Genomic DNA, 27,907 nt, shown 5'->3' on the forward strand with positions numbered 1-27,907 from the left:
TCCTAATATGTTCGGAAAAAGGGCAGTTTGTATAAATGAGTATCCTTTGCTCAGTAGCAAGTTGACATTTTAATCTCATTTATTAAATCTTAACATCAATAAGACAAGGACTCGCCCACAATGTATTCGTTAAAATTATTACCAAAGAACTTATCTCAAGTAAAAACTTTTTACTAAAAAGTATTCTAATGAAGTTTTATTAAAAATTATCAAATTATATTTATATAAAAAACTTAAAATCCTAGAGAAGATTGATGAGAAGAAATGATTTTTGAATGAAAAACGAAAAATCTCTAGCTCTAGTGTTCTTAATAAGCCTACAATGAAATAGGTTCTAGTTCCTTAAATAAACCTATGGATAAAATAACCAATTTCTGGGACCTCCTCATTTTTTCTTCAAGAAATTACTTTTGCACGAAAAATCGAATGCTCTAATGTTCCTTAAATAAACCTCCACTTGTGAAAATAACTAAAATCTTGATCACTTAAATTTAACTTAACAATCGACGTTTGTATATGCTCACTTCAAACTTTTTTCAAAATCGGCTCTAGTTTCTTAAATAAACCTCCAATCGTAAAATAGTGAAAATAGATTTTTATATGAAAACCATACAACAGGAGAGATTTCGGTTCGAATAAATAGTGAAAAATGCAAAATTTCATCGCAATAGCCTTATTTTTAAGTCGGTAATAATCATTGAAATCAATTTCTGAAGGAAACTTTATATGAGGTGTAGGGTCAGTTATTGCTCATAAAATTCGATTTCTCTCTCCCTATAAAACTTGTTTATATCGAATTTCATTACTGTACTCGTATTTTTAAGTCAGCATTAAACTTATTTTCTGAAGGGGACTATATGGATGGGAGTACGGTCAAATATGGATCCTCACAAAATTTGGTTATGTGAAATTTCAAAGCTGAACTCGTATTTTTAAGTCAGTAATTATTTTCCTGAAGGGGACCGTGTAGGGTCAATTATGGACTGATCGTTGTAAAATTTGTGATAATATTTTTGTTTGTATAAAACTTATTTATCTCATTTGTGCAAAATTTTAGTTACGCAGTTCTTTCCAATCGGACTCCATAATCTTAAAATTTAAAAATGATCCAGAATGTATGGGTAATTTCGTTTCAAGTGACCCAACTTTTTAAAAAAATTCACAATTTTCGCCAATAGGTGAAATGTTACACTCATTTGAATAAAACCCTGTATGACCAAAATGTCCAAATTTGACCCCATCTAACTCCGGCAGTTCTGGACCGATAGAGCTGAAAATTTGTGTCTGGCCTACCAATAGTACTATCCTTGATGCAAATTTCATCAGAATCGATTTTTTGAGTCGGGTCACTTGATATGAAATTGCCCATATTGGTATGTGACTAATATTTCAATATGTTACTAACGTATTAATACAATTAATCTGTAGACATAATTTCGCAATTTATTTTTATACCCACCATCAAAAAAGACGGACAGATCGTATAAGATATGTTCGTTATGTTAGATTGAAAAATCTAACTTCTAATTGGATTTTGATCTTTAAGATGAAATTGCAATAATTTATTTGAAAATTTAATATTATTTAGACCCATTATTACAACTTGGCAATAACTAAAGGTAGGATTTTATAATGCAGATTGTAATTCGTTTCTATTATTACAATTGTTATTTAGTAAAAAGATATCAATAAAGCATAAGGACAGCTTATCATTCTGTATAATGGGCCTTCATTTGAAATTTTAATTGTTAAACTTAAAATATTTATTTTAATTCATTTAAATGTAAATAAAATATCTTTAAAATATAGAAAACTTTCATACTTTAAAATTGTTGTTTAAAAAACTTGATGAAAAACTCACCTGCTGTATATTAAACAATAAAAATGTATACAGATATAAACAAATAACTACTATTTTTTTAATTTAACTAATTAATCAATTTTAATAAATTTTAAAAATATTAAACAAACTCAAAACTTATATTAATATTGTAGATAAATGTAATCTCGTGACCAAAAATATTTCTAACCACAAATTTCGAGTAATTTCTATGAAAATCACTCAAATCAACTGTAACGCCATTTTCTTCGTCTTGGGCCACAATGTGGTGATTGGTTAGAATTAAATCTTTTTTCTGCGTTTTCCACCCCGTTGTTTATTTAACTCAGTAGAATTATATAAAAAAAAAGTATTTTATGACAAAGAGAATCCTGCGCGTATAAAGGCCAAACATATACATACATACAATTACCGTTATTCATTGGGGTTTTTCCAATTTTTATGTACATAATGTACATATGTATAATAAAAAAAAAATACTTTACATGTGTACATAAAAGGCTCCATTTTGTCGGACAAATTCTGGCAACAAAATGTTTTCAAAAATGTTTGCTACCGTTGATATTTATTGTCTGGGTAAATTCTTTATTATGGAAAAATATATGAATTTATTCTTATGTACTTATTTATCCACATACATACATGTGTAACACATGTACATGTACAATATACATATGTAAATATGTATGTACAATGTACATATGTATATAAAATATACATTTTATATTCAAAACCTCCAGTTATGGTTCAATTTCCCAAAAGAAATCAAAATCATTTACATCAGAATTTAAGTGCACAAAAATATAGTTTGAAAAAGGATTTTTCTTTGGAGATGCCTGTACTTAATTTTTCATCACAAATAGACTTGGACGAAAACTTTAAAATTATGAGATGATTCATAATTTTCTTCAAAACTAAACTTTTGTAATCAAAAACTAAAAATTGCTGGATACTCTGTTAAAACACGTTAGAATTTTAAGATCACTCTTATTTTTTATTTGGGTCCGAGAAACAAAACTTTAAAGAGGAGCTTATTTTGTGCTCACACATACTATCCTTCAAAAACCAATTGTTTTGGACGGAAAAAATTAGAAAATTTAAATAACTTGTTAAAACACTTTTGATTTAAAAATTTTTGATTTGCATGAGAAAGAATAAAGACGAATGATATTTATTTCTTCTCTTCCCCATAATTTCAAAAGTTGCTGATGTGAACCGTGTCTAAGTAACTTCTTTAAAACTCCTTTAAATTTAATAACTAGCATATTTTATGATCATTGGTCACTCAATCGTAAGATAAGTAATAATGCAGTATGTATGTTAAAAAATGTGGATTATTTTTCTAATAAAGCATTCTACCTTAATTCCGATATATTTTAACAGTTTGTTGTCAAAAACAGTGATTTTTGAAAAGTGGGTTGGTTACATAGGGGCAAAGGTAAATATGGCCATATCTGTATAAATTTTGATAGAGCGAATTATGATGACATTAAAGTTATTTTTACAGAATTTCATCGTGATACTACTGTTTAAAAGTGAATTCAACTTCAGGTCATTTTCTGAAGGGGACTTTGTATGGGGGCTAGAGTCTCGTTAGACCCGATAATTACGAAAATCGGCAGTATCATTTAAACTTACATATATAAAACTAAAATTTGCCGATTTTTGTAGAGATTCTACAACATTTAACATAATTATAGTCTTAAAAGCCCTATTCGGGGGGTTATGTTATATGGGGGCTGGGCGATTTAAACCATTTCCAATAGGCTTTTTGGATCCTTGGGTCAAACGAACAGTATATGCCAAATTTAATCAAATTATCTTAAAAATTGTGATCTGTAGCGTGGGCACAAAGTTTACAAGGACACCCAGATGGACAGACGAACATTAATCAACACAAAAAGTGATTCTGAGCCGATAGGTATACCTTAAGGTGGGTATAGAACCAATATTTTTGGGTGTTACAAACATCAGCACAAACGCATAATACACTCCCCACTTAGTGGTGTAGGGTATACAAAAGTAGAAGCAATTCCATTTCATTTGAATATTTTACCATTGTGGGTATTGTACATTACGATTGCAACTACGCTTTTGTTATCGTTTAGTGACAGAACGTCGAATTGAAAAGCAGAAGAGGGTGCTTTTCTTTCGAATTTCAAGCTCTTTGGTCGAAAACCGGAAAAAACTGAAGCCTTCCTCAGTTTACTGTTACTGTTTAGGAACACAAATTCAAGAACTAAAGTTCCTGTTTAAGATCAAGACCAAATTATTAATTCGATATTTAATATTTGTATTCTAAACTTTAAAATGTAAGATCCATAAAGAACTTTCTATTAAAAATAGCTGAAATATTAAAAACTCTTGTGCAAACCGCAAGATCTTAACATAAAATAAAACACTTGTATAAATATATATTTTTTATTATTTCTTTTATTATCATCGTAAAAAAAGACAAATTATATTTCTTAATAAAAGAAAGAGAGAGAAGAACTTGATTCAAATTTATAATTATTAAGTAGTAAGAATATTTTTAGAGACTGGAATGTGGTCAAATTGTTTGTAAAAAAGTTTATGTAGAATATCAATTTGTAAAAAAAATTGTAATTTATCAACTGCATAAAAAACAGTTAATATTTATAGTCATAAAACTAAAAAACTTAAATTTAAAAAAGTAAAAAAAAACTAAAAAAGAACAAAATAACATAATTTTTTCGTCGAAAAAAAAAAACATTTTAAACAAATTAAGTTTAGAGAAAAACAAAAACGAATTAACATTAAGAGAGATGATATTGTAGAAGACTTGCAGAATCTCAAAACAAGTATTAAGAATTCATCATAAAACCTGCTATAAGAAAAAAAAACGTTAGCTTTTTATGAGACTGTTGTTTGTTTGTTGGTAGGAGAAATAATTAGAATTCAAAAGTTTTGATTTTTTTTACTTCAAGAAGTTTTAAAATCAACGTAGTTCAGTCAGTTTGTCTGTTTGTTTGTATATTTTTGTTTCATTTGGATGGGCGGTATACAACATATAGATATGATTTTGTGTTTTTAAGGTATTTCTTTTTACTTGTTTCTATTTGTTTTTTGAATATAAAAGGTTTTCTTTGTTTAATTTAAATACATTCATTTTTGTTTCGCATTTCTTATAAGAAACAAACTTGAAAACAATGTTTGTTTGAATAATAACGGCTGCATTAATGTTCATTTATAACTTTTTGTTATGTTTTTACTCTTATCAAAACTTTTATTATATTGACCTAATAGAATTTTTTAGCCTGAGCCTCACTTCTGCTCCTGGAATTAAATGAATAAATACAGTTAGAGACCATTTCTACAAGATTTATAATTGATAAAAGAAAACTTACTTGAAAACAGTGTATAGAAAAACTAATAATAGCTGCACAGCCGTAACACTAAGGAACATGGTCACACCAACACAATTGCCAGTGGGGCAAGATGCTTGGCCTTGAGCTTGAGGAGAAGCACCCAATCTGAAATTTTAACATTACAAACCGTTTAGTAACTTATGGTTTTATTATGGTTATTATTGCAACTTACTTTTGACCCACATGTGAAATACCCTGTTTCACTTGATTCATGCCATCACGCATTTCAGCTATAACAGCCTGAATATCATAACCACCAACTGGCTGTACTTGACCACTAGGAGCACGTTGTTGGTTTTGTAAAATGGTATCGGCTCTAGCGTGTATATCTCCGATAAGAGTGCGCAATTCTCTAGCGGTGGCCAACAAAGTGTTTTGATTGGCAATAAGTATGTCAACTTCTGGACGCGTTATAGTACCGGCTATTGGTGCTGGTGCTGCTTGACCAGCTACTGGTGGTACTGCAGCAGCTTGACCTGAAAGACCGCGAGATACTAGAGACAATGTGTTTTCTTGTCTGCCAATTATTTCGTCCATTTTACGAGACAATTCACGTATGTGTTCAAAGATTTGACTTTGACCTTGCCAAATTTGACGCAATTCACGTTGGTTTTCCGATTCATAAAATTCTTCCCATTCTTCATCGTCTTTGTGCTAAAATTAGGTTTAATTATATAAATAACTAGTTTTTGCAAATAATTGTGAGTTTAACAAATGAACAAAGGTTTAAATAATGTAAATGAGGTTTATAATCTTACCGCAGAAATGTTTTATATTTCTTTAACACTTTAAAAATAAAGTTCCTACTTATAACAGGTTAAAATTAATCAAATTTATCAAGTTTTAATGGAAAACTAAAGGAATCATTTACGAAAATTTTTAAAATTTCCTATTATTAAAAAGTTAAGGTTAGTTTTAAAACTGTTCAAGACATGTATGTATATAAGTACTATTCCATGACTTATGTTAAACTATAAAACCGGTTTTTATTCAACAAATTTTGTTTTGATATTTTTTTTAATTTAAAAATTTCCCTATCTTTGAGTGTAAGGGAATAGTTTAGATAGATTTTTATGAAAGCTTCCGAAAGATAAAACATATTTTTATAAAGATTATGTGTTATAGATGATGTGGTGATAAAAAGTTCCTTAATATATATTTCTACTCACATCATCGGGATGATCTTTTTTATATTCAGCTTTTTGTTTTTCCAATTTATCTTGATATTCTTTGTATTCCTGTGAGAGTTTCTCATTGTCTTGTGGAACCTTAGATTCGGTGGGTATTTGACCAGGTGGATGCAGAGATGTCGTCAAGAAGTGGAAGACATCGTGATCATCGGCCAAACCGCCTGTAGCAGCTGATAAACCAAAGTAACCGTTCTTAGGCAATTGCACACCATCAGCACGCAAACACATTTCATAGTCGTCATTGTTGTTGGTCATGCCATTGTGGAATAAAACAGTCAATACATTGTTGTAGTATTCGATGCGGGCACGTGTTGGGAAAGGTTTATTACGGAAATCACGTAAACAACCAGACAAGAGTTGAGTAGTGCCATCGTTTTGATGATCGAACTGTTTAGTGCCATCATTGACAACAGCCATAATGTAGGGGTTATTGTGTTTATTGTCATTATCGAATGAATCGAAGAATAAACCTAAACCATTCCAGCGGTCTGAGGAGCCAAAGACCGGACCGTTGTAGTCGCCCTTTTGTGTGGTATACCAGAAAGCTAAACCATCGGCACCAATGCGACCACGACCGGTTACACGAAATACAATTTCAACTTCCCACCAGTCAAAGCTTGTGGGATTCTTAGTCCAGATGGCACCTTTTTGTGAACGCAATGATGGTGCTACACGCACACTTTCTGAGCTGGCAATAGCATCTGGAATTTATTAAAAGTATTGTTAATAATTTGACCAAAAAGTAAATGTAAACAATATTGTATTATATTCACATCCAGTGGCCACTTTTGCCACTCTGTCAACTTTTTTTATTTCGTTCTACCATCTCTTTTACTCTAATGGATAATCGGATTAACAGGGGAGACAATTGCATTTTCTCTGACGTGTCTGTGTTGTCAAAACTAATGTTGTTATTGTTGTTGTATACTTACTACCACCGTATTCCCAGAATGGTACTGTTCCATCTTTTTGTGCCAGATATGGTGGCTTAAAGGAATATTTGTATTCAAATCTACGATGAACACCAACTGGACTAGGAACAGGATTCACTTGACCATTGGTATTTAATACCAAAATTGGTAAAATTAACAAAAAAGAACGCAGGAGAAACAATCCGGTCGCTGACATTTTTCTATTTGACACATACACCAAATTTAACAGGGTGTACAATAAACTAATAATTCCAAACTGTCATTCATTACATTTTTCTGCTTCTTTTTTTAAGATAACAATAAATACCGCTGGAAGTGATAGCTCAAAAACTTAGTTTACTTTTAAAAAAATATTATTATTGTAAAAGTGGTATAAAACAAATTGGAGAATTAAATGATGTATATTAAATTTTAATATGTACATATTGTTAAAATTTCTTACATATTTGTAAAATTATGTAGGAATTTAAGCGAAAATGTTACTTTTAAGGGATTTTGTATATAGCGATATGAATGAAAATGTTGTTTTGTAATCTAAAACTTCCAATTTTAGTTTGTTTTCGAAACTCCATTTTCACAACCGACAAAGTTTAATTTTTAAAAGTAATTTTTTACTAACTTTTAATTATATCGATCTTTGTGAAATTAACGTTTTAAATAAGAACTGGGAAATAAAACATAACTGTTAAATCTTTTTTAGTTTTTCTTTTGTAAACAATGCATTTTTAAAAAATATTAATTTTAGAAAAGTGGTCTCCCAAGTAATATAAAAAGACTAACAATATCTTATAAAAAATAAAAAGCATAAATTTGTATTAAATTTATTATTTTATTAAAAAAAACACGCACTTAGTAAGTTATAAATAAATGTGTAAATTTAACTGTAGAATCTTAAAGAAGTTTAAAAAAAATATATTAATAAAGATTTTCATAATTTATGAACTAATAGTGCAAAAGATATAAATTTATCGAAAACCATAAAAGGATTTCTAACAAGTTGCCAAGGAAACTAAAATAATATCTATTCAATTTTATTTCAAGAAATGGTGAATTCGTTCCCGGAAAATTGGTAATCTTTAAAAATTCTTAATCAACCCAGCAAAAACATGGTAATGACTTGTATTTATCCAAGAACTCACTTTTCAGTGACTACTGTATACCGCCTGCATTCGTTATTCTCATTTTCAAATTTAAAGAATCCGAACAATCATACAAATACTTGTCCACCAAAGATTGGAGTATAGTTTCGGTATTTTAATCAATCAAATCAAATTGTTCATCGGGTTAAGTTTTAAAATTTAGCTTTTGCTCCTCTGTCCAGAACAGAACCCTTTAAAATATTGTTATGAGGTTTACCAACCTTAAGACAGACTTTTTCTTAATTATAAATTCGAAATAGTATTAAATCAGTTATATTAACTCCAATTGCATGTATTTTTATATAAAAAAATATCATAATTAAATCACTAAGTGATTGCTAATATTAAAAAGACAAAAAATATTTTCATAAATGAAAAACTTTATCTAATACTAATTACTTTTTTTCTTTTCAAATTATCTCATCTAAAATAACTTAAAACTAATTTTAAGTAAACGGATTAGAAGGAAAACAAAATTAACAAGAACTAGAATTTAAATAAAAAAATATACTTTAATATATATTAATAATAAAAAATCATGTATACTAATTAGTAGAAAAAATATTAAATGAAAGAAACAAACACATTTATTTCTAACGAATTCGAACACACTTTGCAAATTATTTAAGATTACTTTTTCTCAAACAGTAGGTGGTGGAGTGGCGTAAGTTAGTAAATTAAGTGAAAGTGTAGAAATGTTTAAGTAAAATGTTAGACAGTTCGTTACTTTAAGTTTTCAGCAAAATATTTGTAGATAATTTGTTAAAATATAAAAGTGAATATGTTTTCACGTTACACTGGCTTAAATGTATAAACAAGCCTCCTTTAAAAAACAGGAGATCAACAAAATAATGAAATAATTTTGTGGAAAATAGTATTAAATTAAGTTTAAAATATTCGCTGGTGAGAAGAATATAAATATTTTTTAAGATTTTATGCAACAAAAATAAATATTTATGTATATGTGAGTGAAAGAGTGTATGTACGTGTTTGATTGGCGACTGTGAATAATTAACATTTGAGCTTAATATACTTGGTATAAATACAAATGATGATTTTTTTAATTTTACTTATGTTTTTTTTAATATTTATATAATTGTATTGAATGTATTACTAATATGACTAATTAATGGTTTGTTTGTTTATGTTCTGTTCCTAATCATAGTTATTTTGAAAGTAGTGATAGTAGTCGTGTGGTAGTTTCTTCTTGTTTTAAGTAAAAGAATACAGAGTTTGTTTTTAACAACTATTTTCATTATTTTGTTATTTTTTAGGAATCCATTGGTTGTTGTGATTAATAGCTGAATTTTTAGGCGGTAGAAAATACATTTCTTAAATCATCTTCATACACTGCTATCAAAAGCATTAGTAAAACACCACTTGCCATGCCCAAAATTTGTAAAGCAAATTGCTGCAATGACTTATGAGCTGCCGATATTTCTGGCATCTGCAATGAGGAAGAGTTTCATGAAAGTTCTAATGTAAAATATAGTGTTTAAAAGTCCTTTTCTACTTACCATATCTACCATGGCTATGTATATAAAAAGTCCTGCAGCTGCTGCAAACATCCATTGGGCAGTTTCATGCGACTGTCCAAAAACAATACCGAATATCATGCCTATAAAACTCAATACACCAGTTAAGAGATTATAGTAAACCGCTGACTTTACCGACATGCCAGCTTTCATTAATATTGCAAAATCTCCCAATTCGTGTGGTAATTCGTGACAAAAAACAGCTAAGGCTGTTGAAAATCCACCGGCCATATTTTCAGCAAAGGCAGCGCCTGAAAATTATATGAATTTAAGAACGACATATCATAGGTAGAATAGTAAATATGGTATAACTTTATCACGTAACTTCACGAAGTAGATTTGTAAACTTTAAATTATTTCTTTACTTTCATATTACATACATATTAAAAATTATTTGCCATACATACCTATTGCCATGCCATCAGTGAAATTGTGCAAACCATCTCCCATAATAATCATCCAAACAACAGCACTTAAAGATTCCGGAGGTGAGTGAACATGACCATGTTTATGTGAATGACCATGATGAGAAGATTCATGTTCGCGCAGAATAATAGTAACAGTATTGTCATTGGCCAATTCTTTGCCATTCGTTGCTCCAGTTACGGTATTTATAGCACCACTACAATCACCCACAACATTTCCATCTAAATCGGTAGATACAGTATTATTATCAGGCACTGCATGACAATGACCATGTTGATGCTGCTGAGTGTTTTGCTGCTGTTGATGATCATTATGATGATGATTATGATTGTGTACATTGTGATTTTTTTCGGCTAAAGGAGCATAATTATTTTGCGACGTTGAGAGTAATGATTGTGTGACATTTTCGCCACCTTCTGTATCAACTTTTCCATTGCGACCATTATTTTCTACATTTTCACAAGACTTAGTAGGCATATGCAACCACACATCATTTTTCGTATCCATGGCAATATCATCATAACAATATGGATATGAACTGTACTTCGATTTGCAAACTTTATCGCCAGCCACAGAATTGTTTAGAGACGAATCGGGATCCCTCATAACTTTAGCTCTAGAAGGCTGATTGGCCTCCTTTTTAGCCACGCTTTTACGCCACTCTGATATCATGGTCAAGCCATGTTCGGTTATATAAAAGAAAATAATGCCACCCATACAAGTAAGACCTTTAAAGATCATATTACTTTCATTTTGTCCAGCAAGTGACTGTGAAAAAAATAAGGAGAAAAATAAGCAAAAATCACTTCATAGAGATTCTAAAACTTACATGGGGCAACAGATGAAGAAGAGCATCACCAGTCATAGTACCAACAGCCAATGATACCAAAAATTGAATGATGTGTTTATAAAAACGTGAATTCATAAAAGGTATAATTGCTACACCAACTAAACCAAGAATACTGCAGGCTAAAACCGAGCTAAATGCATAAATCCATACTACATAAAAGAACAAAACATTAAAATATAGGTTAATACAAAAATATATGTTAAATTAGCTATAATTTGTTTATTTACCCCAAAGAATGTCTTCACTATTTTGTTGAAAATGTTTCATTTCATGTTCATCGATTTCCCTTAATAATTCTTTTGTTATACAACCTGTATTGGCCGATGATAGTTTATATAACAGTACTGGACATACATTTACGATATCTTCTTGGCTGAGAGCATAATCGACATGTTCATTTTCACTATGCTCTGAAGTATTTGAATGAGTACAACCCTCAGAGTTGGTGTTTGTACAATTTTTAGAAATTTCTTCGCTGTCATGTTGATGTTGATGATGATGTTCATGTTGATGATGGTGATGATTATTATCAATATTATGATTATGATGATCATGTAATGGAGGATTGTGAGGCTTAATATAATGCACCAAATTTGAATCAGCAATGCACTAAAAAATAAATAATTATGAATTTTAAAATTTTTGATTTTTATGGTTTAAAGGCTATGAGGAAAAACTATGTTTAACTGATAAAATATTAAACTGTTCTAGTACTGGTCAGAATTTCCGGATTTAGTCAAAAGAATTTAGAAGAAAATATATTAATATTTTAAGTACGAGAAAAATTTATTGTAAAACCTGCAAATCTGCCATGTTTTTAGTTGTATTTGGTAAAGAAAAATTTAATCTAAAAAGCAATAACTAAATGTTAAATTAATAGAATTTTTGATTTAATAAATACAAGAAAGTTCATTTAAAAACATATTTTTAATTCCAACAAACTATTATAAAAAAATTCTAACTCTGTCCTAAAAAGGTACTTAGTACTTTTTGTCAAATAAGCTAACTAAATGTCTACATATGTTCATGTACAGATATACATATTTGTTTTGTTTACTATTTGTAGTTAATAACTAGGACAATAATAATACCTGTCTATAGATAATGAAATAACATTTGTTATTTATAACGTTTATAATAATAGAATATTTAAACTTACGGTTTCATTATCATTATTGTTATTATTATTATCGAGTTTATGTAATTGTTGCGGCAGCAGCTGATGTAATCCCAATTTGTTTAACATTCGTTGAAAATCTTGAACATTTATTGTATCATTACCGCTACCGAATTCATTAAATATTCTTTTTAAGAATGCTTCTGTAATTTCGGGTCGTGTGTGCGAAGAGTCACTGTCATGACCGTGACCTTGGTCGCTTGAATGTCTCTTTGTTCTTCGGCGTCGACGATTATCACTAGATGATGTGGCATATGCAACGGTGGTTTCTGTCGCTGGAGTTTTCGATGAAACGGAATTGGACAAATCATTTGTATTGTAAACAATTGCATTCAATTGTGTATACTCCGTGTTTAAGGTTTGGGCAGGAAATAATGTTTCAACATGTTGTTGGCATGGCAAATGATCTGCACACAACAGACATACCACACAAACAGCCATTATATGACGAGCCATGATGCATGCTTTTTTCAATTGTCCACCAATGTGTTAAAGATGAACAATTACTTTTTGCAAATTCAAAGCCCAGGAACTTTTCTTCTTACTTTAAGTAAATTAATATATTTTTTTAATTTTGTTCTTTATTTCAAATGCTCGGCACTCAATTAACAAATGTTTTTAGCTGCTAGGTAGAAGTAGAGAGAGGTTACATACAAATCAGTTTCATAATCATGTAGCTATTCGTGAAAATAGAATCTGTAAGTAAAAATTAAAAAACAATATTAATTAAAGTACAATTTATACACATGTTGTTATTTTTTCTGTTTTTTAAATAACTATAGCCATATATAGCAATAATATAAGTAATTGTAAAAAAATAAACACTATTGACAACCCACATTTATTGAAAAAGATATAATACAATTGTATCATGTAAGATTCTTTTGATCTATAACACAAAAGGATTGTGTTAAGAATTTCCGGTTTAACGAGTATTCATAGTAAAAAAAATTATTTAAAAGGTATTAAACAAAACTATTTAAATAATATTTAACTATTATTACTGTTTGAAACAAACAAATGTTTTAGAATATTTGTGCCAATATTACGGTGGGCGATGATCAGCAGAGCGTCAATAACAAATAACGTCCGAACATGCGAAGCACTAGAACAATTCACAGCCTAGTTTAAATAAAATGATTTTAAATACGCATAATTGTGTTGTTAAAAGAAGTACGCGAAAAACAAATTATAATGACAGCAGCTTTAAATTTCATCAATTGTATTGAATGTGTGTAAAATAATTACGCTTGTACCTGTTTGGAGTCTTACAAATTACCTGCACAATAATTATATACAAAAACAACTTTTGGAAAGTATTTGTTCAATTTTATGAACAGATTTAAGGGTAGCAGCTGTTTACATATGTTCATATACTTTTATAGACTTAATTTAGTTTTATTGATGGTATTCTGACTAATATTAATACTTTTGCAGTTGCTAAACTATGATTAAGATACGTACATAGATACATATACATTTAAGTCCCACCTTTCCAAACGTGTAAATTTAAATTCCACCTTTTAAGTACCCGTTTAATGGAATTTCCATTTTTTAATTTACTTTGAAATTTTATAATTTTTTCAGATACTGTAAAGCTATCGTTGATGGACGATTCCTTAGATTAATTGGCGATTCGATTCTAAAATTTAAATTTTTTACATTTTCACGGGGTTTTATGAAAAGATCGATTAAAAATGTGTTCTTTTATTTCGATTATCCACTAAAAATATCGCACATTGAAAACAATTGGGATTTCAGTCAAACGAATTCTCGATAGATCTGATCTGTTAATTCAAATTCATAAACACAATAAGACTTTTTCTATAATTTTATATAAGTGTATCATTATTAAAATTTTATTTTAGTTTTTAATAAAAATTGTTTTATAACAAAATTACACTTATTTAATTATAAATTATAATATAACACATTTAATGAGCCAGAGGTGGGTATTAAACTATTATTTTGATTTAAATGTTCCGTTAATTTTTTGAAACGTTTTTGATATGCTCATATGTAAATTAACACTGCAAAAGAAAATGGTAAAACTTCAAATATAAAAATCTAAAATGAAAACGCAAAAATTATTGATAAAACTTATAGAATTTTTGTTGAAAAAGTTTGATGTTGAAGGTAAAATTTGTTTATTTTTTTTTTTCTATTTTTATCGGAAATAAACTTAAATGCCACATATTAAAATTACGTTATAAAAAAAACAAAAATAAAATGTGGTTACACGCGATGCTAATTTTTCAATGAACAATTACGCAGGATACATACATCAAAACTACCGTATGAAAATAACTCTTGTATGTTTGATTGTTTTCACAAATAACTTTTGCACTTCCACCCAACCAAAAGACAACCACCCACTTGTACGTACAACTGAATGACTGACGGAATGAATAAATGATAAAAACTATCAAAACAAAATAGAAAATATTATTATAACTACTTGTGTGACATACCAAAATGAAAAAACTATATTAAAAAAAAAAAAATAACAAACATTTTGTTAAGCCGTTATTTTAACATTTTTTGAAAATATTGTTGCTACTGTTGTTGGTGGTTTTTTCCAAATTAACATACCAAAACATTTCAAGGGCAAGACAAAGTTTGTTATGCAGACAATGTTTTTACAAAAGTAACGTACACAAATTTGTAACATTTTAGAAGTCAACAAGTAGCGGTCGTTGTACATTGAAACAAAGAAAAATTTAACATGCCATTAATTTATTGAGCTAAAAATATATTATTTTATTGTAGTTGAAGTTGCCCGAAATGGCGTAACCAAAAAAGAAGAACGTTATTTGAAGTATATCTGTTTTACTGTTTTAGTAACAGTTCAAGTATGTACATTTCCGATTAGGGGAAGCTAAAAGTTATTGATATTAAGAACTACCGGGGTTTTTAAATTCCCAAAAATATTTTTGTATGAGTAATTATTGTTATTTTAAATTAACTATTTTCAATTGATTACTTTTTGATGTAGTATACTAATAACTTTACGAAATAAGAATAGTTCTTATCACTAAAGTTTTCTTAGCCAGAACTGTCTTAAAGTTCCTATAAACCCTGTGCGCAATGTTTGGATTGACAGATCTTTAAAGAGATTTTGATGAAATTCGGTACAAATAAGTTTTATGATTGTTACTCATTTTATGAGGATCAGCCCATAATATGGCCCCATATTTGACCCAATCTATTATATAAAACCACTTTATGAAAATATGATGTAGGTTATCATATGGTTGTTGTTGTAACATCTTAAACTATACAATTTTTAATCCTGGGATTCTGTCAAGAAATTGGGTTTACTTCTACAGGGTTAGTCTATAAATCCATGTGGATAAGTAAAGTAGGGTGGGCTGGAAAGTTGAGTATGTGGTGGGTATCATGGAGACCCTGTCCACATGCTGGGTATACATATATTGGGGACGGTACTGTCTATGCAAGACCAGTAGGCGTTGAGCCTGTCGTTCCATCTCGATCTCACTTGTGCCAGAGAACTTCTTGTTTTCCACGGCAGGTTCTCTATTTCTGCAATAGGCGGTGAGCGACTTCCAAGAACGACATTCATATTGTTGTTCAGGCATTGTTAGCGTCTTTATGAATGTCGTTCATATTACGATCCGACTCCTTAGTTGACATCTCAGGAAGAACTATCGTGCTCTGAGGTTATTTGCATGCAGCCTATTACAGTCCGTAGGGCAGCATTTTGGCAGCTTTGAATATCTCTCTACTGGGTATTACTCAGCGAAGGAGATCACTCTGCAGCAGCATAATTGTCCACTGACCGGCCAATGGTTTTTTTTATTTATTTTTGGCTGGTTCAAAGTCGGTATTTGAATTCCATCGACTACGACGCCTAAGTTTGTGTTTACCTCCTTCGTCCAGATGGTGAAGAGTGTTGCTGAAAACTTCGCTGGTGATAGTTTCAGGATAGGTCCAGTAAAAAATTGTGTATTTCTCCAAAATAACCATTCACTCGCATAGCTCATCAACGTTTTCAACAAACGACTGACGACCACTCAGATAATTTAGAATCCATCTCTTTAAATTGTTGGGCATGGTGGATTGCAGGATTTCCTGGACGAGTGTAGTAAAGAGACTGTATCGAAGGCCTTCGATAAGTCCAGCGCCATAATTAGTGTCTTGTGAAATCTGAGTGGTTAAAGCGGTTAATGCTGAGGTAGTACTTTGCATCTTACGAATTCCATACTGGTGGCGAGCTGCTGTTAGATGGCTAGACAGCTTGGGGAGGAGAAGCGCCTCAGAAATCTTCGCGACTGGTAACATATCATATGGTCGATCATGTCGATTTCGATAAAACTGAAAATCTACTTTTAGTAAAGATTTTAATTAAAACAGAATAATTGCAACCAATTTTCAAATCACTTAATACTGTTGTCTCCAATAACCTTATAGTGAATGGCCCGAATGTGTCTGCGAAAAAAAACGTTGTGCTAAAAGCTAAAATAATAATTTAAGTTAAACTGCAGGGATTTGCCCGGATATTTCCCGGGAAATTACCAACCATTTATAACATCAAAAATTACCACATTTATATACAATAAAAATGTTCACCTTTAGCACAAATTAAATTTGACCCAAAAGTTCTACCTGATTTAAAAAATGCGTAAAAACTATTAAACTAACAAACTACCTAATTGATTTAACTAACCATCAATTAAAAAAAAAAAATAAAATTTTATTTAACAATTATATTAAATTAATTTTGATTGAACTTAATTTAAAAAATAAATCAAAGATTTGTTAAAAAGTTTATTTGCTGTTATTAAATAACAACTTGTATCGGCCAAGCCTTTATCATTGTAATTTGATCAATAAAAGTCTACGGAGCTACTCAAAGCAATTAGAATACAACAAAATCATTAATTGGTCAAGTGTACATTTTTGTCCTCTTTATTTTTGTTTGTAAAAATTTTAACTATCTTTGTATATTGTTTTAAATTTATTTTTCGATTTTTTTATTCAATCATGATGTGTAATCATTCATGCATTCGATCGTTCGTAAGAAAAAAAAATAAAAGTTTATTGAATTTTAATTTGTATGCAAAACACATAATTGTATGAAATTAAAATTTCAAATAACGTATTATAGGCAAACAAAATGTTAAATGAACTCATACATATGCATGTAAAAATACTTACATGCATTCTTTTTTTAATAAAATATTTGTTTTTACTTTTATTTACTTGGTACTCCAAATATTAATGATATAATTAAAATCTTAATTACCAAAATTGTTGTTTACTTTTATAAAAACAGTTTAAAAAATATTAAATTTAAATAAGTATTATTTTTCTATTAGTAACGGTATTTATATTGATAATTATTATTTATCTGTTAAATAATTTGCTGTGTTTTTAATTGTAATTTTTTTTTATAATTTATAAATTCAGCACTTTTTATTTTTATGCATTATAAATATGTAAGTATTTGCGATATTCGAAACTGTTTTGTATTTTATTGCATATTTAATATGTACACGTTTTTATTTTAATCAATTTTATTTAAAGCCTTTTATAAATTATTTTATCAGCGATGTGCTCAACTTGCAAATTCTATATAAACTAAAAAATTTAAAGTGTTTTACATGTCATTTTATAGTCCCTACAGAATTATATTTTGAACAAACATAATTTTGATAAAAATGTTAATACTTTAATAAAAATTCGACAAAGTGTTTAATTTAGATTTAAATTATTTAATTTAGCATAAATAATTATGAATAAGTATAAAGATTAACTTTTATTATTTACATTAGAAATGTTTTAAAAAAGCGAATACAATAGAAAAATTCAAATATAATGTAAATTTGTTTAAGAAAACTATAAATCAATGCACTATGTTAATTATTAATTCGAATATGTACATTTTCTAAACTAAAAGATTAATGAATTTTATAGAAATATAAATATAGGTACTCACGAACACTTTACGCATATTTGAATAATATTACATCATCTAAATTTTAAACAATTATTTGCTCTTAATTATCTTACATTCTAATTTTATACAAAAATAGCTCAATTCAAAATTATTAAAATTAAAAAATTTTTAAATTGCCGGAAATACGTTTTAAATAATGTTGGTAAATTTACTAACATTTTATACAACCATTCAATTTACAAAAACAACTACGATTAATGCACTTTATTGTTAATAAAATAAACGTGTTTATGGTTTATGATATACAAATGTATGTATGTATGGGTCTCGTTCATTTGCTTCAAGAGTGTCCTAACTCACAAGCAGAGTTTCGCAAAACAGATTTGAATGTTTATAAAAAAAAATTCGGCGCATAAATGATAAAATTTGACAAGAATCCCTAAAAACATTACATTAGACATTATTTTCGGATATACATACATACATATTCCGAAGAAATAAATATATCAAATGAAAAGTCTATCAAAAAATTTTCTCTTGATATAAATGTGGCCAAACCTTTGATTTTTCGGTATTTTGCTTGTATCTCCATTATCTATGGACCGATTTTGCTAATGTAAAAAACTATATCAAGTACTATATGTAGTCTCCAATGTATATAGTTTTGCTTATGTGTTTAAACTTGTTTCAAAAAAGATAAAGCTATCTGAAAGACTTCAGCTGATATTTTGTGGCACTTGATTAAAAAACCCATGATTTTGAAGATAAAACAATTTTGAAATAAACGTGCGCTTTGTAGATGCACAACAGTGTTATCAACTTGTGATTTTGTTAAAAATCGACCATTGGTTAAAATCGTATTTGAACTTTCAAATCCTATTTTAATCAGAAAATTACATATATAAACTAAAATCACAAAACCAGGCTATTACTTTTACAAAAAGCTACTTACGAGATTTTTCATTTTTTTTATCTAAAATGATTTATTACTTTAAAAATTTTATTTTATTGCTTACTACAGCAGTGAGAGATATGTACATACATATGTATGTACATATGTATTTATATACAGCCAAGTAAACACTGTATATGTGTACGTGTTCAAATATTACTTGTTTACCTTTATTATCTACCTATGCTAGTTTTCGAGGTATCTGCTTTACAACTACACACACAATTGAATTGTTTAAAGACATGTGACCTGTCTGTTTAGCTTTTTGGTATTTCGAATATATTCTAGAAAATATAAACAAGTAAAGAAACCTGCTATTAAGATAAATGTTTGGTTTTCGAGATATTTCTCATTAAAAAGATGCAAAACAACAGTCTAATTTTAGACACATATACATGTACATATGTGATTCATACATTTGGCAATAAATACAAAAAATTGTGAAATTTTAATGAATAAAGCAAGTACAGTCACGTAAATACCAATATATGTAGCTGCTTTGTATATATCTCAGTTCCAACTATTTTACAATATTATAAAAACGTTAATATGAGTTTCTTTTTGGGTTCTTTTTAATAATGTTCCACTGTATTTTAGAAAATAAAAAAATAAGGTAAAATATTTTTTATGAAAAATGCATATTTTTATATATGTACATATGTACATACATACATATAGTTGATGTAGGACGACCATGTCCGACTTTCCTACCTGTTCGAATTGATTTCGTTTTCAAATTAATTTCGTGTATTATAAAACTAAATATCTATTTTTAGTAAAGATTTTAATTAAAACTTAAAGAAAATTGAATAATATTTTTTAAATATTATTTTAAGTTAGATTTGCTCGAATTACCTAAGTTCTATACAATACAATTTTCACCTTCAACACTCGTTGTTTCTGTTTAAGAAGCAAAAAGTAGGATAAATGCTAATAATAAACCATAACCAGGAGATATTGCTTTCATTTAGGTAATACTTAAAGAATCTAGTCCAGTAGCTTTATACAAATCGATTTAAAATTCGTCCATAAAAATCTTGTAGTCATGCTAAAGGATGCAATTTTATAGATCAAGAATGATTGCCACTAAATATTATATAATTAAATTTAGTGAGAATCGTTCTTGGTTCATATTATCGGTATACATCGAAAATTACTTTAATACTAATAATTTTTTTAAAATGTTTGCTACTGTAAGTAATTATACCTATAGCATTATGTAGGAAAAGTTTTGAATCGATCCAACATCGAATTTCGGTATCAATTTAACCAAAATTACTTTAATTTTTACAAAAATTTTCTTACAGAATTTATCTATAATATATGATGATCACTTTCTAATTAACCATGTCATACTTTATATCGGTGTAAGGTATTATAGAGTCCATTTATAGAAATATTAAAATATTTGATAAGAAATTCATTCAATAATGAAAGAATTCACAAAGAAATGAAATATCAAATTTATGTAAGTCTACAAAAGAATATTTATAGAATAATTAAGTTTTCAGTTAATAACGATTGTCCAAACCTTTGTGGACAGTTTTTGTGTCTTCAATAAACTAAATTTTTATTAAGATTTCAAATGTTTTGCTTTTTAATTATTCAACGATACTGCAATTTATGGATTTAGACTTCATGTTAATTGTTTATTGTTTTAGCAACATGTCTTTAAAAAAAAAACTTAACAGCTTTTACTGCATTTACAGAAATATGTAAACAATTTAATATAAATTAAAATAATATTTTAAATTACATTTCCGCCAGTGATGCTCAGTTTGCAGTGATTTCCTCTGTTTCCGCAAAATTATCACTCATCTCATTATAATTACGCGTAAACTATTTGCAAATATTAACTAAATTGGCAACACTTATGATGCGATGAAGTGGAAAGACATTTTAAACAAATATGGAAATATGTTTATGATTTATTTTTAAACTTGTGTAGAATTTATGTTACAAAACCAAAAACCATGCCATGCATCCACATCTATCCATCCACGCACAGTACGAAAATAGCATTTAATTGTTATAACTCACCTTATTTCAAATAAGAACGCTATGCTGTTCCTAATTTAGCAATATTACTCTATAACGAAAATATTCCAATTTTTTTATCACTTAATTAATTAAATAATTAACAAAATTTGCATTTTATCGTAACACCAAAAAGTTATTCTTTTATATACGACGATGTTATTTGAAACTTTATTTCTCGGCGTGTCTAAATGTTTTCCACTATTATCAACATTTTTCTTTTTCTCTTTATATACTACCAAAGTATATTAATAAAGTAGCGACATCTCTTGTTGTACAACAACATCTACAACAACCACATGTATTTTGTTTTTGGAATAATTTAAGATTGTGTCAAAATAAAATTTCCTTGAACAACAATGTGAACAAAACATAAATAAAAAATATTACTTTTAAGTTAAAAATATTAACAATTTAATTATATTATTATATATTATACAATTTATTACACTTTTAAACTAATTTAAAACCACTTTTAATTCACTTTTTCAACTTTTCACAAATTTTAACAAATAGCAAAACACAATTTAAAAATGGCGACGTAAACAATGTTAACAATTTTCAAAACAAACTTTGACAATTTGCTTCATTTATCTAGTTTAAAAAAAATAGTCAGCTGTTCAAGTGATGCTACTTTATTAATAGTTGTGTTTTGTTGCTATCAATGAGTGTTAACGCTTAAAGTTAGCAACAAAACGAACATTACCTGACTTGGCATCACTCCGCAGAAGAAATCTGCTAAATCTTGAAATTATTCACATTTTCTTAAAAAAGGTTTTTTTATTTGATATTTTTTTTGATTTAAATTTTATTTTAAAATATTTTTTTATTGTTTGACATAAACACATTAATATTTGTATTTTTATTTTTGAATTGGTAGCACTTTTATCGACGTTAAAATTAACTTGTATAATTTTACACGTTAACTCCTAACGTTTATAAATTTTAAATTTATATGAAATTGCCTTTGAACGTTAGCAACAAAACACAACTAATATACTTTGTATACTACATACTACGAACTTCATCGCATATTATTTATTTTTCCTACTTTTTATTTGCCAATTCGTTGTATTGTACTTTCGAGCATTAGCTATTGTCTGCTTTATTACAATTCTCGCCGAGTTTTTATGCTCGAATTAGTAACGTAGTTAAAGAAATGTATTTAATTCAGTTCTAATTTAGTTTTATTTTAGAAAAATATGTTATTTTTAATATTTAACCTATATTTTTACCGCAACAGAGAATTAAGAAACACACGAATAAAAGAAAATGCTTCTTCTTTTTGGTATTTGACACAATTCACAACATGTGGTTAGCAGTAATGATGAAAAACAGGGTTGTCAAATTTTATTTATTCAAAAACACCAAAATCATGAAAAACGCGGGTTTTATGGTCGAAAATGAAGTTAAAAATGTTGGTGTGATGACAATTTTATTCGATTTTACAACACGCTCAAATTAAGTATACGCTTAATTTAAGTAACTTAAAAAATCATTCACAATAAAGGTAATAACAGTTGTAGTTACTAATTGGCGAAAATAACACTGTATTGAAAATGGTATAATTAAAAATTATATATAAAAAAAAAACATTTTTTATTTCTAAAACTGAACCGATTCTATAAAGTTTTCAAAATAAACTTCAAATAATTGTTACGAAACCTTCTGTGTTCTTTTGGTGATCTACGATGCCGCCTCTACTAGCTCAGTCTTCCGCGTGGGATCTCAACCCGCATCTACACCAACTGTGGTTCGTCACAACAAAAAAATAAATATCTAACTACCTAACTTCCCTCAATTTCATTTCCATATAACACAAACATTTATAAAGTATGGGTAAAGATGTTAATCCCATCTTCGTCGCCCACCCTACCTTGGTCACTTATCCTATTAATGACCCTTTTCATATTCTTGTTCTTATACACATATTTAACAACTCACCATATCACCAACTTACACATCTTCGGCCCACTGTACCTGTAACTGCACAAAATTTAGCAACACATTTTTTTAACAAAATTTCTTTTCAAATCACATTTATTACATTTAATACTTAAAATAAACATCAATATAACTTAAACTAACAGGTATGATTTCTATATATATACATAGCAAAAGGTCTTGTAAAATTCAAATTGTCAAAATACGTTATTTTTTTAAAATTATTTATATTCTTAGTTAATTGCCTAATAATTATTTTATCCTTCGTTTCCGGGGTTTCCAGCTAACATAAAGAACATTTAAGTTCAAACGAACGGTTACTTTAACCAATAATAATTTTTCTTTTTCTAATTCTCCTTTTTTTTTTTTTTATTTGAAATAGCTCATAAAATTTTGCTTTCTCCAATTGTTTTCAATTGTTTTAACCAAACAATGAAAATCGACACACGCTATTTATTCAGTTTTTCTATAAACTTGAATAATAGAATGGGTTTTCAAGATTTAAGTAATTTTTTTTTTCTATATAAGGATGATATTAAAAACTAATTTCTTTTCTAATACTAAACTTAATCTATATAAAATTAATGACTAAACATAAAAAAAAACATTTAACCTATACAAATAACACAATCAAACTAAATAAGGATCAACTAAAACAACTTTTCTATTGAGTTTCAAAACTTTACTCACTATTTTAAAACGTTAAATTTCTATATTTTTTTTTTTTCTCAAATCCCTAAAGGAGCTCCCTGAAGGATGAATCTTTTGAGGCTCTAATATACTATTCCTCGCCTTCTTTTTTTTCGAAAATTACTATTATTGTATTTAGTTCGATCCCTTCACAAACAAAGAAAATATCAAACTTAACAATTATATTTCTTAAAAATTAAAAGCCTAAACTTATTCTAAACAAATTAATTATATATAACTTAACCTAACCTAACTCGTATTAGCCTAATGCCTTTTTGCTATAAAGTCAATTTTATTTTGTGGAACGTATTCGCAGGTTCTGATTCTGATTAATGGTTCTGATCCAGGGTTTCTTATAGAATTACTTTTCAACTCAAATAATGTGACTTGTAGATGACGTGTGTTATTATACCACTACTGGGCTACCAATGTAATTTTAAATATATATATATAAAGAACAGTATTACCTCCAAATTTGAATTTGATTATTCTACTCCCAGAATAGGTGTCGTATGGACTTTTCCGCAAGGTTCATGAGTTATTCTCATACAATTCCCCGTCTGCTTGTCCTATGACACGTTTCTATTTTATTAAATATAAAAAAAATATTCATAATTTCAAAACTAATCACCTTATTTTACTCTAACGTTTTTATTTTTTTCTTTTTACTCACTGGTTTCTTTGAATATTCACTATTTCTGGTATATTTGGAAGGCACTTGTACCTGTTGTCAATATATTCTTGAACAGTTTATATTCAATATGTTCACCTTATTGTTATATTTAAATGTAATTGGTACACACTTGTTTCACTTGTGAGTTACTTTCTATATCTGATTGAAATTAACTTTAATTTTCCTAAAAAACCACACAAGAAAGTAACGGACAATTTGTACAAACAAATATTATATATAAAAAAAAACAACGTTTTCTTTTCTTTTCCCAGAGCACTTTGTACATTTGTCATATTTGGGTCATTGTACTATTGCCTTTGGCCTTGAAGTTGCCTTTTTTTTTATTAAGAGAAGACCTTTTATCTAACTCTCTTCCTTCCATCATATTTCCTATCCGGCAACCCTATTTTTTTTAAATCATCTTAATATTTGAGTCACCTTATTGATGTTTATTTTATTTTCTTTTTGACATGTCAACAACAAAGAATATACATTGAACAACTAAGAAAACAAACAAAAGCGAAACAACACAATTCAACATGCAAAGACCAAAATTCCATTTACACAATTCAACAACAAAAGAAAAACCACGCACAGGAACATTCAACCCAAGAAAACTCAAAACGACACCACAAAAACCTTCCACACACAAGAATCTACAAAAAAAAAAAAACAACAACATGCAACCAGCACACCAGGGACCAAGAAGACCGCCCAGATTCCCAATCTACCTCAACAAAACTCTGGCGTACCCAGATGCTTCGCAGGAACGACAGTGGGAGGTAAGATTGTTTAAATCCTTCAGCGCCCAACGTAGGCTACACCCACCATTCTACATCTAAAGAGTTAGCCGGGCAATCCTCCACGAATGTTCAACCTAGGAATGTATTTCAATTTACTGTGTCTTGTATGAATATGAGTGGACCTTCCAATTTTCACAGGTACCATTTTAGTTACAAAGGACCTTAAACACTGGACGAAGAACAATATTTGTATAATCAAGGAGGAAATAATCAACACATCAATGACAAAACACAAATCTTAACCTAATATTGCACTCGTAAGTAAAAATTTGATTATTTGTCACTAATATATTGCACATTTGATCCTTATAAACTATATTGCACTTTATTATATTCATTGTTTAATATCCTTTGCGTGGAAAATACCTAATGGAGTACCTGTTAATGTTTCCAATTCATACATATTGTTTCCTATCACCTTCACTATCCTACATTTAGTAAATTTTTTACAAAATTTAGCATTAATGTTGTTCTTAAAGTTGCTAAGTAGAAAATTTCTTTTGTAAACTTCCTGTCCAGGAACAAATTTAACTATTCTCGCCCCACGGTTATATCTTAAAGCACTTTTCTTATATGCATTATCCAGGTTCTCTTTCATTTTGTCTCTTATTAGTTTTATTCTATCAGAGTTTTCAATTATGGTTTCATTATCATCCAAAGCTTTCAATTGTCTTGCTAACTTGTAGTCCGAACCGCAAGTGAACATATTTTGTCCAAACAACGCGAAGAATGGACTACAACCTGTTGCAGAATGCCAAGATGTGCGCAAAGACAACTCAATATCCGGTAAGTTAATATCCCATTCCCTGTGATCATTTTCCATATATGCTCTGATGGCAGACAAAACACTCTGATTTACTCTCTCAGAAGCGTTTGATTGTGGAGAGTAAACAGCAGTTCTTAGATGTGTTATCTGATATGTTTCAATCATTCTCGCAAATTCTTTGGAAGTAAATTGTTGTCCATTGTCTGAATGAATAACCTCTGGTACACCAAATATATGGAAAACTTGATCTTTTAGAAATCTCACAACATTTGCCGTTGTAGCTTCTCTCATTGCCTTTAAAAATACGAACTTGGTCATATGATCAACTACTATGAAAATATAAGCATTTCCGCTTTTAGATCTTGGATATTTACCAAGAAAATCAATGTAAATCTTTTGAAAAGGTCTATCTGTTGTTACTTGTTTTCCTATTTCCGGTCTCAATATAGTATTTGTAGGTTTCGTTTCCTTACAGATTGTACAATTTCTTATATAATGTTTGACCTGAGTTACCATATTAGGCCAGTAGTATTTTGTTCTTAAACGTTGTAAGGTTTTGTTGATACCTCCGTGAGCTTTGTCTTCTGGTTCATGAGATTCACTAATCAGTATGTGTGTTAATGAACTTGGAATCCATAATTTCCACTCAAATTCTTGTAGTTCATAATCAGTTATATTTCTCTTAAATACTAAGTCATTCATTATCTTTATATCCGGCAATTTCTCTTGATTTTTCCTAACAGTATCTAATAAATCTTTGTACTCATCCGACTCGAATTCTAACGTTTCAAAACCTAATATTTTTCCTCTATCTATTTCTATTGACTCAACCAATCTTGATAACGTGTCTGCTACAATGTTCTCTGCTCCCTTACAATGTTCAATTTCAAAATCATAACTTTGTAACTGCAAAGCCCATCTAGCTAACCTTCCATTTAAATCTTTTAGTGACATCAGCCACTTTAAGCTCGCATGGTCTGTTATCACCGTAAAAGGCATCAGTTCAATGTATGGTCTGAATCTTTTAATGGCTAGGACAGCAGCTAAGCATTCCTTTTCGGTAACGCTGTAGTTTTTTTGTGCTTCTATGAGCTTTTGTGAAAAAAATGAAATGGGTTTTTCGTTGCCGAACTCGTCCTTTTGGAACAACACTGCTCCTACCGCATAATCCGAAGCGTCACATTGCACGAAAAATCGCTTGTTGAAATTCGGATGTGCCAATACAGGTGCTGTTGTTAACGCATTTTTCAACTTGTTAAAACTCTCGATTGCCTTTTCTGTCATTTCAAATTTAGTTCCTTTCTTTATGAGATCAGATAGTGGTGCGGTTAAAGAAGAGAAGTCGCGAATAAAGCGGCGGTACCAACCCGCCGTACCTAAGAAACTGCGGATTTCTTTTACGGATTTAGGCAACGGTATATTTCGGATTGCTTCTATTTTCTTGGGATCCGTTTTCATAATTCCTCCTCCTACGATATATCCTAAATAATTAAGTTCTTTAAAACAGAATTTTGATTTGCTTAGGCCTATGGTTAGGTTTGCCTTGTTTAAACAATCTGCTACTTTCTCTAACAACTCTAAATGTTTATCAAAGTCTGCTGATATGATCAACAAATCATCTAGATAGGTGAAAACATTCTGCCT

The 27,907-nt window shown here is 29.0% G+C and overlaps 2 protein-coding genes across 6 annotated transcripts; both read right to left on the reverse strand.

Annotated features, from left to right (window-relative positions):
* Positions 1-4,772: 4,772 nt before the first annotated feature.
* Positions 4,773-7,622, reverse strand: LOC119600762 (protein ERGIC-53). The gene is made up of 5 exons (XM_037951263.1): positions 7,352-7,622; positions 6,399-7,120; positions 5,402-5,883; positions 5,209-5,334; positions 4,773-5,137 (listed from the first exon to the last, which is right to left on the reverse strand). Exons 1-5 carry the CDS (start codon positions 7,545-7,547, stop codon positions 5,101-5,103), a joined length of 1,563 nt encoding a protein of 520 aa, XP_037807191.1. The 5' UTR covers positions 7,548-7,622; the 3' UTR covers positions 4,773-5,100.
* Positions 7,623-9,439: 1,817 nt separating this feature from the next.
* LOC119600751 (zinc transporter foi) lies at positions 9,440-22,726 on the reverse strand. 5 transcript variants are annotated; one of them, XM_037951241.1, is made up of 7 exons: positions 22,623-22,726; positions 12,461-13,174; positions 11,529-11,910; positions 11,281-11,450; positions 10,433-11,219; positions 10,008-10,276; positions 9,440-9,937 (listed from the first exon to the last, which is right to left on the reverse strand). In XM_037951241.1, exons 2-7 carry the CDS (start codon positions 12,932-12,934, stop codon positions 9,800-9,802), a joined length of 2,220 nt encoding a protein of 739 aa, XP_037807169.1. In that variant the 5' UTR covers positions 12,935-13,174; positions 22,623-22,726; the 3' UTR covers positions 9,440-9,799. The 5 variants fall into 5 exon arrangements, with proteins under 5 accessions (XP_037807169.1, XP_037807167.1, XP_037807170.1 ...); XM_037951239.1 differs by having other exon boundaries at positions 22,439-22,668; XM_037951242.1 differs by lacking the exon at positions 22,623-22,726 and adding an exon at positions 22,439-22,616 and having other exon boundaries at positions 12,461-13,100.
* Between the last annotated feature and the right edge of the window lie 5,181 nt (positions 22,727-27,907).

Source organism: Lucilia sericata, unplaced genomic scaffold (genome assembly GCF_015586225.1).
Source record: "Lucilia sericata isolate MDLA Ls3-8-SP2 unplaced genomic scaffold, ASM1558622v1 Contig000120F_arrow, whole genome shotgun sequence".
Taxonomy (NCBI): Eukaryota; Metazoa; Arthropoda; class Insecta; order Diptera; family Calliphoridae; genus Lucilia; species Lucilia sericata.